The sequence below is a fragment of the Microcaecilia unicolor genome, chromosome 5, assembly GCF_901765095.1.
Source record: "Microcaecilia unicolor chromosome 5, aMicUni1.1, whole genome shotgun sequence".
Lineage (NCBI taxonomy): Eukaryota > Metazoa > Chordata > Amphibia > Gymnophiona > Siphonopidae > Microcaecilia > Microcaecilia unicolor.
The window spans coordinates 325,112,593-325,125,578 of NC_044035.1; the positions used below are offsets into that span (position 1 = coordinate 325,112,593).

General features: G+C 43.3%; 1 protein-coding gene across 1 annotated transcript in view; it reads right to left on the minus strand.

Moving 5' to 3' along the window:
* Positions 1 to 12,986, minus strand: part of UBA2 (ubiquitin like modifier activating enzyme 2) — a 114,317-nt gene that overhangs the window by 51,573 nt on the left and 49,758 nt on the right. Inside the window, exons 10-13 of the mRNA XM_030204447.1 lie at positions 10,770 to 10,933; positions 8,458 to 8,551; positions 4,711 to 4,823; positions 4,419 to 4,574 (exon numbers count right to left, since the gene is read on the minus strand). Coding sequence (XP_030060307.1) covers positions 4,419 to 4,574; positions 4,711 to 4,823; positions 8,458 to 8,551; positions 10,770 to 10,933 — 527 coding nt within the window. The remainder of the gene's footprint in view (positions 1 to 4,418; positions 4,575 to 4,710; positions 4,824 to 8,457; positions 8,552 to 10,769; positions 10,934 to 12,986) is intronic.

The window sequence follows — 12,986 nt, forward strand, 5'->3', positions numbered from 1 at the left end:
TGTGCCTGAGATGGTCCGATTGCACCGAGTACAGAGTTTGAAGCCACTGGGAGTCTTCGATGACATGGAAGAGAAGACCGCCCTAGCTAAATCAAAAAACGCGATTGTGCTAGGAGAAAAGCACAAAAAAAGGAGAGAACCCAGCCGAGCAGGCCTAAGGACAGACATAACTAAAAAGAAAGGAAACTTAAACGTGGGTCTAACAACTAAGAAAATAAATGGATTTTTTTTTTTAAAACAAACTAAAAAATAAAATAGAAGGCGAAAATGCCGACAGAAAACATCGAAAAAGGCACTGAAGGCTTTTTCCTGGGCGAAAATCAGAGCCACAGAAACTGCCACTCCTCAAGCAGAAAAAGAATAACTGAAGAGCGTGGTGGGTGGGAAGGCACTTCGCACATGCGCAGTCCAGCGCACGCCAGAAGGCTCTAGAAAATTTTTTCCTATATATTATGCCGGTTCCAAGGCTGACGCGAAACGTCGACCCACTTGTGAGAATGAACCAGCCTGCTTGTCCTCGGAGAATTCAATCACTAAACTGAAAATAAAGTCATTTTTCCTACCTTTGTGGTCTGGTGAATTTATTATTCCAATCATCTTGTTCCCAGACTTTGGCTCTGCTTTCCTCTGTCTGTGCTCTGAACTCTGTTTCCAGGGCCTCCTTTCCATTTGAATTATTTTTCTCACTTAATGCCCTATGTCTGTTTGGCACTGATCTTTTGCGTTCACCTTTCATCAATTTCTCTGCCACCTCCTCAAATCTATCTTGTTTTTCCTTTTTCTTCCCTTCATGTGCAGCCTGTCTCCCATCTTCCTTTCATAGTCAGCTGGTCTCCCCTCTTCCCTCTCTTCTTCTTTTCCTTCTCTACATCTGGCTGCCACTGATCTGTTTTTGTCCTCTTTAGCGCCTGCCTACTGTGTCCCCACCCCTTCCACCTGTGTCCCTGTCCTTTCTACTGCCCAGCTCTTTCCCCTCATCCAAGGGCAGGCATTTCTCTTGATTTTTCTCTTTCCATCTTTGGGTCCAGCGACTTTCCCACTCTTCCCTCTGCTCACCTGCCTTCCCCCCTCCCCCAGCTTCTCTTTCTCCTCCTTCCCTCCATTACTCCAGCCTCTCTCCCACTCTCTTTCTCACTGATCTCTCTTATCTCCAGGTCATCTCCCCCTCCCCAGCATCACTCTCCACCCCTGCCTCGTGGTCATGCATCTTTATTTCCCTGCCCACCCTGTACTGCTCAGCTGATGGGCAACATTTTTCTCCTCTCTTCTCAAGTTCAGGCATCTTCCACCCAGACCAGCCTCCCCCCCCCCCCAGAACTGGCATCTTCCACCCTTGCCCCCTCCCCTCCCGTGCCCCTCCAGAACAGACATCTCCCACCCCATGCCCTCCCCCAGAACTGGCATCTTCCACCTGTGCCCTCTCTGAGAACCGGCATCTTCCCCCACCCCCGAGGTCCAGCAACTATTTTTATGCCTTTCCTCCTCTCCCTGACACTCTTCCAACCTTCTCACTCAATGCCAGCAGCATCGGCCATCCAGGCAGGCCGCTCCCTGAAGCTGTTTTCTGCAGTTCCTGCCTATGTAGGGACAGCATGCTGCTTTAGAGGAAGTGGGAGCTGCAGAAAGAAAGCTTCCAGAATTGGCCTGCTTTGATCGCTGACATTGCTTCCAGAATTGGCCTGCTTTGATCGCTGACATTGCTGGTACTTAATAAGAAGGTTGGAAAAGCACTGGGGGAGGAGGAAAAGAATAAAAAGTTGGTGACCTCGATGGGTGGGGGGGGGGGGGGGTGCAGGTGAAACATGCTGGTTCGGGTTGGGGTGCAGGTGAAAGACGATGGTTCAGGCGGGGGGGGGGGGGGGGGGGGCCCAGGTGAAAGACGCCGGTTCAGGTGGGGGGCGCGGGTGAAAGATGTCTGTTCAGGTGGGGGGCATTAGGGGAGGAAGAAAGGAATAAAAAGTTTGCGACCTCGATGAAGGAGGTGACGGTGAAAGACGCTGGTTCAGGTGGGGGGCACGGGTGAAAGACGCTGGTTCAGGTGGGGGGAGCAGGTGAAACCGCTTCGGGTGGGGGGCGCGGGTGAGACACCGGTTGGGTGGGGGGTGGAGGGGCATGTGGCACAGGTGGAAGATGCAGCATATCTCTGGGATCCCAATGGCAGTACCCCCGGTACACTGGTTGAAAAACATTGGCTTAGGTCCTCACTTCAAAATAGACGCATTGTTCCTTAAATTAGAGAGATAGTATTAGACACCACACGGAGCTCAATTTTTTCAGAACAAGGATCAGAACTCTGGAATATGCTTTTGCAACATCTTAGACTAAGCAGATCTTACAACAGATCTAAAAATATTCTTATTTTCAGATGCCTATACTTGACTACTTTTTAATCCCCACTGTACTTCCCCATTCCCACTGTTCTATCAGATATAGTTCCACCCCTTACCCACACTGATAGTCGTCCATATGCCTCTCCATCCTATGATTAGAATGTAAGCCGCTCAGACAAGCTACTGATGGGTGGGATAGGAAGCTGTTTGTTTTTTAAATAAACTTGGAAACTTCTGTGGTTTCCTGCTCCCCCAAAGCAGCCACCTATATCTCAGCCACTGGTACTCACTGAAGAGTTCCCCTTGCAGAGTTACACAGGCCTTACTATCCACTCGCTGATATTTGCACCCTCCCTTTAAAAACAACAACAAAAAACATTGGAGTCAACATTCATACTGCGGGAGGCAGCCCACATACGTGCTGTGATCAGCACTGACCCCGGATAATCCGTGCCGAGCCATTTAAGTAGCCAGAATTGAATATCCGGTTTTTTTTTTTGGCCAGCTCAAACTTAACCAGCTAAATTACATTACATTAGCCATTTCTACCTCACATTATCTGTGAAGTTTAATGTGGCTTACAAATGGATCGCTAAATCAACTATCAGAAAACTAAAATAAATAAAAACAAAAGAATAAAAACGCACAATCAGCATGATTTTAAATTCCTGAACTGTATTATATATCCATTTACTTCTAATGTACCTCATATCTTTTGTACTTTATTGTTAATTAAGAATAATATGTATTTCTTCTCCGGAAATGGCTACTGCCATTTCGGCATAATGTAAGCCACATTGAGCCTGCAAAGAGGTGGGGAAATGTGGGATACAAATGCAGCAAATAAATAAATACCCTACAGATTCCCTATTTCTTTAAAATCAAGGATTTTTGAAATAGAAATGATTTTAAGACCTTTCTAAACATTCCACAATTAGACAATCTCCTAAATGCTATTGGTAGAGTATTCCACAAATGAGAAGTCGGATAAGAAAAAGTAAATGAATGAAAAGATTTAAAAATTATATTTTTACAGATAGGAAAAGGTAACACTAGGAAGTTCCTAGAACCCAATTCTGCATTTTTATTAGGCAAGTTAATGAGACCCTGCGTATAACTGGGGGCAATTCCATATATTATTATTGGGCTTCTATAGGCAGCCAGTGTAAATTTACCAACAATGGTAATGCACTCTTAAACTTGGATACTCTAAATATTAAATGTGCAGCTGTATTTTGCACATTTTTAAGTTTGGTTAGAAGTGATTTCTTACATCCCACATAGACAGCGTTACAGAAATCCAAATTTGTAAGAATTAAGGCCTTGAACCAGTAAACGATAAGCTTCTGATGAGAAACAAATATCTTACTCGTTATAAATTCCATAACATGTGAAATGCCTTGGACACTATTGCTGAAACCTATCTTTGCCTGCTGGCTGGTTAAGTTTATAGCAGGCAACGATAGGACTGCTATTTATGTGGTCCAATTTGCCCACTAAAACTTAGCCAGCCAGCGCTTGAATATTTGCAGATAGCTGGCTATATCAAGTGATATAGCAGGTTACCCACTATGCACTAATATTCAGCAGAGATAACCAGCTACTTGTGCTATTAGTGCCTAGCTGGATAAGCGCTATTTAACTGGTCAGGAGCTGTTCCTGGCCGATTAAATAATGCAAAATATCAGGGGGACTGGTTTCTGACCCTAAGCCTCCATCAAGGAACGAGGTTCCCAAGCTTGCTAGGGATACTACTCTTGGGCTTTATGTCTTGGGACAACTGGGTCTAAGCCCTCTTGACCTGCTTCTTCATGTCTGAACCACAGATGGAACAGTCTTGTTCCACTACCATCTGCTGGAGACTGAAAAATACTGGAGTGCTGGGGGCTGCACAGGACCCTTTTATAGGGGACATCAGCAAACCAGCTGGTCTCACTCCATCTGCTGATAGAGCAGCATAAATCTACGTCTTGATTTTCAGAGAGAGCGGACAAAAGAATTTGGTGTTAGAATGAGCTCAATGTAAAGAAAAATATGTAACAGAATGAATAGAACAGGACAAGTTGTTTAAGACTGCTCAAAACTCACCTTGTCCTGTAATGTCAGCACAGTTACTTTGTGGACATTCAGTTTCACTGTCACCTCTGGCTTACTTGCACAAACATAACAGTTCTTATTTGGAGGATCTAGTGCACAAGGAACCAGCAGTTTCTTCCTTGGGTTTGGTTGTTTGTTTAGAAAAATCTAAAAAAAAAAAAAAAAGTAAAGTAATTCAAAGTTAAAAAGGATAGAAATTAAAATGACTGTCCCCCTATATTAGAGAATCACCCTTCACTGCCACGATGTATGCTCCCCATATGCCAATTAAAAAGGCACCTACCGTCCTACACTGGTCTAAGTTTCCGGTCAAAATCTTCAAACCTTCCAGCACTATCAGGCCAGCTATCACAGCATTTGTTGTAGCTATAGCAGGGATAATATTTCCCGCCATTGCTGGAAAAAAAAATTAAACAGACAAAATGAAAAGTCTGTTTAATTAACAGAAACATCTCCTAAAAGAATATAAGGTCAACTAGCACATTCAAGGGGTCATTTACTAAAGGGAAGTTACTCACCTATAGCAGATGTTCTTTGAGGACAGCATGTGGGGGACATCACCGATAGAGCCACGGTGTGGACACCGCCCAGTGCTCCTTCAGCTTCTGGAAGCTTTTGGCAGGCCCAACTATGCATGCAAGGGTGTGTGCACCTTCCCACCTGCCTGACTTGCATGGGACCCTCCGTTAAATAAAAAAAAACAAAGAATATGATAGTAGTGTATCTCACCTACTTTGGTCAAAGCTAATTTGCATTTTTGACAGGTGGTTATGCCCACTTCTGGTCCTGTCAGCCAATCAGAAAAAAGGAAACACCCAGGCCATGCCAACTCCCGCCCAAGCCCCGTCTCACCCCCCTTTGATGTCATCAGTGGATATGACATCATAGCCCCGCCCATGTTTTTGCATAACCGTCCCTAGCCCCACCCCAAACCTCATCCCTTTCAGTGATGCCATAATAGCTATACTGGGTCAGAATTATGGCCCATCTAGCCCAGTATCCTGCTTCCAACAGTGGCCAATCCAGGTCACAAGTACCTGGCAGAAACCCAATTAGTAGCAACATTCCATGCTACTAATCCCGGGGCAAGCAATGGCTGGCTTCCCCCATGTCCATCTGAATAACAGACTATGGACTTTCATCCAGGAACTTGTCTAAACCTTTTTTAAACCCAGATATAATCATCACCGATACCTCCAGCAGCCAGTTCAAGAACTTAACTATTCTTTGAATCATAACTACGCCCATTTTCCAAGATGGCAGCAACTATTAGAAACATCATGCTACTCGCCACCATCTTGGATGGGATCATAAGTACATAAGTATTGCCATACTGGGAAAGACCAAAGGTCCATCAAGCCCAGCATCCTGTTTCCAACAGTGGCCAATCCAGGTCACAAATGCCTGGCAAGATCTCAAAAAAGTACAAAACATTTTATACTGCTTATCCCAGAAATAGTGGATTTTCCCAAGTCCATTTAATAATGGTCTATGGACGTTTCCTTTAGGAGGCCATCCAAACATTTTTTAAACTCCGCTAAGCTAACCGCATTTACCACATTCTCTGGTAACGAATTCCAGAGTTTAAAAATTTTCTCCAATTTGTTTTAAATTTACTACATTGTAGCTTCATCGCATGCCCCCTAGTCCTAGTATTTTTGAAAAGCGTAAACAGATGCTTCACATCTACCCGTTCAACTCCACTCATTATTTTATAGACCTCTATCATATCTCCCCTCAGCTGCCTTTTCTCCAAGCTGAAGAGCCCTAGCTGCTTTAGCCTTTCCTCATCATTTTCGTGCCCTTCTCTGCACCTTTTCTAATTCCACTATATCTTTTTTCAGATGCGGCGACCAGAATTGAACACAATATTCTAAGTGCTGTCACACCATGCAGCGATACAAAGGCATTATAACATCCTCATTTTTGTTTTCCAGGACGTGACCTCAAAAGCCACCGACATCACCCTCTATAGCGCAGAGGAACGTGTGCAGCTTAACCTTTTTTTTTTCTCTTACAGGAATGGAAATAGGTATTTTTAGATTTCAGACTACTTCTTTTTTTAATTTTTCATTCAAAAGGATATATTTGCTGTTTAACCCACAGCTCTAACGATTTTAAGCCCCTAAAGAGTGTTTATTTTAAGCTGAATCGAGTTTGTTTTATCCCTCTCCTTAGGCCACTTCTTTATTTTTAAAGGCATGTGTGTTCACCTTCTTTTTTTCAGAAAAAAACCCAGCGGACACAAAGCCATTTCAAGATAACTTTCACAAGAAACCATAGGTGGGGTCTGGCTCATCAGGCTTTCAATACATGTTACCTTGTAAACTCCTTTTTTTCTGAACAGCTGCAAAAAAGGCTCAAGTTTTTACAATCGATTCCCCTCTCTTCTCCCAGCTCTCAACAAGCACGCTGTTTTACACTGTTCTTGTCTGTGTGAGATCAATCCCCCCTCCCTTTTCTGCAGACAGCTGTATATAAGATTAGAGCCTCACAATGTAGATCAGCAGCAGATAGCCCTGCAAAAGTGATTTCAACGGCACAGAATCCCTCACAAGAGACAGAGAAAAATCTCCAGACCTGTACATTTGACACTATTGCAACTTTTGCTGTTTTAAAAAGAAGGCATTTGACATCAGCCTGAACCCTGCCCCTCCTCACCACCCCCTGGCAGACGAGGTAACGTGATTGAAAACATATATTTTGAGGCAGGGAAGCAGCACATCCTGCTCCTGGGGGCCGAAGGGTCTGGCCTTCAAGGCCAGTAAAAGAAAGAAGAAATAGCATCTGTTTTATTTCGCTCTCTTACCTTTAAAATGGACTAATAGAGACAGCTCACTGCATCGATCCTTGTCCCCAATTCTCACCCATTTTATCCATATATTGCTTCATCCTGCTCACTGCACTTATCCCTATCCCCAAGAGCTGCTCCTCAACCCAATTCTCACCCGCTTTATCCATGTACTTCCAGCTGTCAGGCTAGCTGCTTGGTTTGATTGCCTCTGTCCTGTGCAACAATGAACAAGGGAAAAATGGAATGCCGGTACCCCAGAGTTTCTGGCACTACACTTTGAACAGGATTGATGTTTCTTTGATTTCGCTCAATGGCCCAGTATTGGGTCCCTTAGTGCCAAGGATGATGCGAAATCCTTGCAAGTCCTTGGTGTTGAGTCTGAAGATGCTTGGCCCGAGCGAGCAGTACCGACACCAATGTCAAGTCAGGTGGAGACCTCCCCAATGCCAGTAGTCGATGCAGTTCCTGATGCCCATTGGGGTCGATGCCTCAATTCCGATGGACAAGACTTTAGCGTGCCAATAACTTCTCTTTGCACTGGGCTTCTCTATTCTCTTTCATTCATTTGAGAACAGAATTTACAGTGAGAAGACTGATGATGAAGATTGATACGGGGCATGGTAGGCACCAGTTGCGTCAGACATAGTTCTATCGCACCTCGTACATTTCTTGAACCTGCTGGGAAAGTTTTTGGGACATATCCGGAAAAACAGCCAAGTGAAATCAAATGGCTCAATGAAAAAAATTAAAAAATTATATATATTTTTTCGTAACTGGTGTTCAGGCCTAATTAGGTTGCAAGCCGCGGAAAATCAAGAAAACTTAAAAAGTGCCACAAAAGTGAGGGGAACAAAATGAGAAGTGTCCCACGCTACACACAAGAATAAAATAAACGAAAAGGACAGGAAGACTAGAAAAAAAAATTACTCAAGAAATCATGTAACAGAAGATTGAGACATGTCTGAGGAGCTTTGTGGAGAAAACAAAACTGAGGGTCCCATGCAGGTCTGGCAGGCATATGCGCATGTGCGGTCTGGTCTGCCAAACGCTTCTAGAAGCAAGAATGCTGGGCAGCGTTGGTGACATCACCCACATGAGAGTCCTGCTTGCCCTCGTAGAATTATTATTACACGTTATCTACCACGCTGTCTCCTGCATAAAATGGGCCTTGGAGTAAACAGTGTACATTAATAGTGCTAGCAAATAATCTTTTAAATTAAAAAAAAAAATTCTTACACTTGATATCAAATCTGCTTTTCATGTTCATGCTGAATACGTGCATCCTAAGGTTGGCAGCAGCGGTCACAAAATCCATTGCTGGTGGGTCATCCTGCCAACACAGTTTTAAAAGGCATTTCAAATATACATTTCTGTGCATCGCTTTCTGAACTGCAACCAACTATAACAGCTGCAGGACAATAAATGGGGCATAAAACATTGGGCTACATTAAAAAGAATACTGTTACATATTAATCAGAAATTATGTTTCATGGGGTAATACATTTTCTTAGAAACTGTTGATTTGGCTAGGAAACAAAAAACTAAGAAAAATGTAAAGGTGGCATAACACAAAGCAATATCTGACAATATTTTATTAAAACAAGACAAAGAAATTAATGTACAATATACTGAATTCTTAAAAACGGGTATTTAGAGTCCACAGCTACCAAAAGTGGAAAAGATTATGTTATATCCTTGTCCAAAACAGTATAGGCACAAATATGGACCAAAGCTATAAAAGCAGTTACATCTATGATAACCAGAAAATGGTTACATAGATTAGATAGGTGGGTCCAGTTTGTTTTGGAGAATTATAGGAAGACAGGCAATTACATTCATAAATAGTAAAAATATCTTGAAATAAGAAAGTTTTAGGGAATGATCATAAATATTAAGTAAACCTACATTGTGAAACTGTCAAGGAGTTCACAGGATAATAAATAAATCACAAGTAGATCAACATTTGATTCCAAGGGGAAAAATTCATTGTTCCCAAGTATTGCCAGGGCATTCTCTTTTATAGAGAAATTAACAGTCTCAAAAGTTTTCATGTCTCTCAATATTTTACTTCCTCCAGTAGTTTACTACATTTTTGCAAGGTAGCATTATCATCTACCTCATCCTCACACCAACATCACTGTGGTGTTCTGCAGGATTCAGTCCTAGAGTCCCTCTTATTCAACATTTTTTGCAGTTCTCTACCAACCTTAGCTCAGGACTTACACTGATGACATTTTTCTCATCTTCTATATGGATTTGTACAGGCCAGATTTTACCCCACTACAGTATTATCTCACATCCAACTGGCTACAAAAATCTACTCAACTTAAATCCAACTTAGACTGTTGCTTCCTGGATCACTGGCATTTTCTATCACTCTTTTATTACTTGGTTTCCCAGTCAATATGGTGGACTCCCTCGAGTATTCAGGTGAGATTGATCATCAAATTTATTTTTGTTCTCATGATACACTGTTTTGTTGCTCTACACCAGTTCTACTCTATATATTGCTATTTTGTAAACCCACACAATTCACCCTGCTAAATACACTCATACCTTCATGTCGACTACAGCAATGAGGTTTACGCTGGAATTACCAATGCACTTCTCAAGGGTATTTAACCACACTTGAACGTTTGATTATGTTATGCCACTGCTATATCAAGACCACAGAGTTTCTGTTCACTATAGGATCCAATTCAAGATCCTTATTTAGGGTTGGTTTCTCCATTTTCCCCACGATCTCTGATTGCTTATCACCCCGTATTGTGTGCTTGGTAGGACACTGCACACCACTGCGCTTTCTTCTTAGTTACAACTCTTTGGAAATCTCTGTCCCCATCCCTTTGCACAGATGCCTCTTTCAAGACTGCTGTCAACTTACTTTTCTTAGTTAGGCCTTCCCAGGGTAAATACAGTAGACAAGGTGGCATTACCTGCAAACCTCTCCTCTCCTACAAGTTCTATTCTATTACTCTCCCTACCCAAGCCCTTGTTTCTTCTCAATTTTAAGGTGGCCAAACAGGTAGAAAAGGCGATGGTGAAAGCTAGAAGGATGCTTGGGTGCATAGGGAAAGGAAAAGCCAGTAGGACAAATAAGGTTATGATGCCCCTGTATAAGACTCTGGTGAGACCTCATTTAGACTATGGAGACTGCAACTTCAAAAAGATATAAACAGGATGGAGTCGATCCAGAGGGTGGCTACTAAAATGGTCAGTGTGGTCTTCGTCATAAAGTGTATGAAGATTTAAAATCTTAATATGTGTTCTTCGGAAGAAAGGTGGGAGAGAAAAGTTGAACGGGATAGACTCAGAAGTAACCTGAGGAAATACTTCACGGAAAAGGTAGTGAATTCATGGATCAGCCTCCCGGTGGAAGTGGTGGAGACAAAAACAGTATCTGAATTCATGACAGCTTGGGACAAGTACACTGGATCTCTAAAGGAGTGACAGGGAAAGTAGATGGCATGGATGGGCAAGACTGGATAGGCCATATGGTCTTTATCTGTGTACATTTTTCTGTTTCTATGAGCAAATACAACTCTTACCTTATCCCATACAAGCTCTGCCCCTTCCCCCTTTTCCGATATTTGAACTCTTAGCCTCTGAACACTCTTTGAAAAGAGCTGTGCGTAGCTTTTGACATCAAGAACCTTCTGGTCTTTCAAGCCTGCTAAGGAGGCCTCATTCTGCTTATCAGCTAAGCTATTTCCTGTATAAGAGGAAAAAAATAAAACATTCAGATTAGGAACACATTCAAATAATTTCCACCATATTCATTTACAAACTACTTAGGGGCTCATTTTCAAAGCACTTAGACTTTCAAAGCTCCGTAGTAACCTATGGAACTTTGGAAGTCTAAGTGCTTTGAAAATATGCCTCTTAGCGTCTTACCCATTTAAATTTGTTTAAACTTAAAATAAATAACAAAAATAAATTGTTGAGTCATAATAAATTAAACTACAATACAGGAAAAAATGTTATTTCTCAAAATTCAGGGATTTATAGGATTTAGAGTAGAATTCCCCCGGGAATACTGTAATAAGCACCATAACTAGAGGTTCTGTCTTTTGGGGATTTTAATTCATCAGTGTGTGGAGAGCCCAAGGAAGACTCTGAGCTGCAGGTAGTGGTGAATTCTTGCACCTGCCAATACTTGTGGGTACACCATAGTGTCTCTGGTTGTTGTCAAAACTAAAATAAAAAATAAAGTTGCAAGAAGCAGGGCTGTTGACATAGTTCCATGGCCTTCTGAATTTAAATCCACAAAAAACAGAAGCCCTACCCATATCGCACTAGACCACTCATCCCCACACTCTCCCTCACAATACATACACTCTGTACGCTCAGTTTACCCTGATCGGTCAGCCACCCACTTCAAGACGCTAGTCAATTCTCCCCAATCAGTCAGACAGCCATCCAAGTCTGTTGCTCTTTCTTCAAGTAGATAGCTTTCTCTCCCAAGCATCAATTCAGATTATATCCTTCTCAAGCACACAACCACTCTGCCTCTCATCCAAGCAGCCAATTATCTTGTCCCCATCTTCAACAGATTGCCAGTCTGCTCCTCCCTCCCTTTAACCAAACAAGCAGCCAGCCAGGTTTCAACCAAAACAGATAGTGGGTTTTTCCCACTGAATCCGGCCTGCTACCTGATCAAAACATAAACAACAAAAAAAGAAAAAGATATAAAAAGCAAAAGAGCTCCATATCAGTTAGTTGCTTTTGTGCTTCACTAGGCTGCAGTTTTCTTGCAGTGCCCAACAGTGCTGCCTGATCTGCAATTCGAATCAATTTGCCAATTTGTTTTGGGCGAATTGATTCGAATCGATTTGCTTGGGGGGGGGGGGGGGGGGGGGGAATTGGGACTTTCCACAACGCCCTCCCACTGTAAACAAAGCCGCTGCTGTTGCTTCTCTAGAGGAGCAGCAGCAGTGGCTGTAAAAAAAAAAAAAGATACTCACCGAAGGACCACACTTAGCATTCGCACAGGCTGCCAGCTCTGCCTCAGAACAAAAAGTGGCAGCCACAAGAATGGAGATAGTCTGGCCCCACCGTCAGTAGCTTCTTTTGCTGCTGCAGTGCTGAAGCAACAGCAGCAGGAGTGTTGGGGTGGGAAGGACAGCAGACGCCGGATGGAAGGGGGAGAGAAAGACAGCAGACGCCGGATGGAAGGGGGAGAGAGAAGAAGAGCAGATGCCGGATAGAAGGAGGAAAGAGAAGACGAGCAGATGCCGGATGGAAGGAGGAAAGAGAAGGAGAGCAGATGCTGGATGGAAGGTGGAGAGAAAGAGGGCAGATGCTGGATGGAAGGGGGAGAGAAAGAGGGCAGATGCTGGATGGAAGGGGGAGAGAAAGAGGGCAGATGCTGGATGGAAGAAGTAGGGACTGGAGAGAGAGGGCAGAGGGATGGAAGGGGAGAGACACTGGAAAGAAGGGGGAGGGGAAGACAAGACAAGACAGAAGGGTTATGCTGGTCTTGGGGGAGGGGGCAGGAGGGAAGGAGGAATAAGGGGAGTAGTTGAACATGAGGAGGGATAGGGACATAGAGATGCAGTGCTGGACATGGAGGGGGGATAGGATCACAGAGGGGTACTGCTGGACAGGGCAAGAATAAAGATACAGAGAGAGGGGAGATGCTCAACATGGCAGCAAAATAGGGGCAGGAACACAGGAGAGAGCTGAATGATGGACATGGACAGAGAAGAAATACCAAATGGACGACCAGGAGACTCTTGCAAAAGAATTAAGAGAAGACAGAAGAA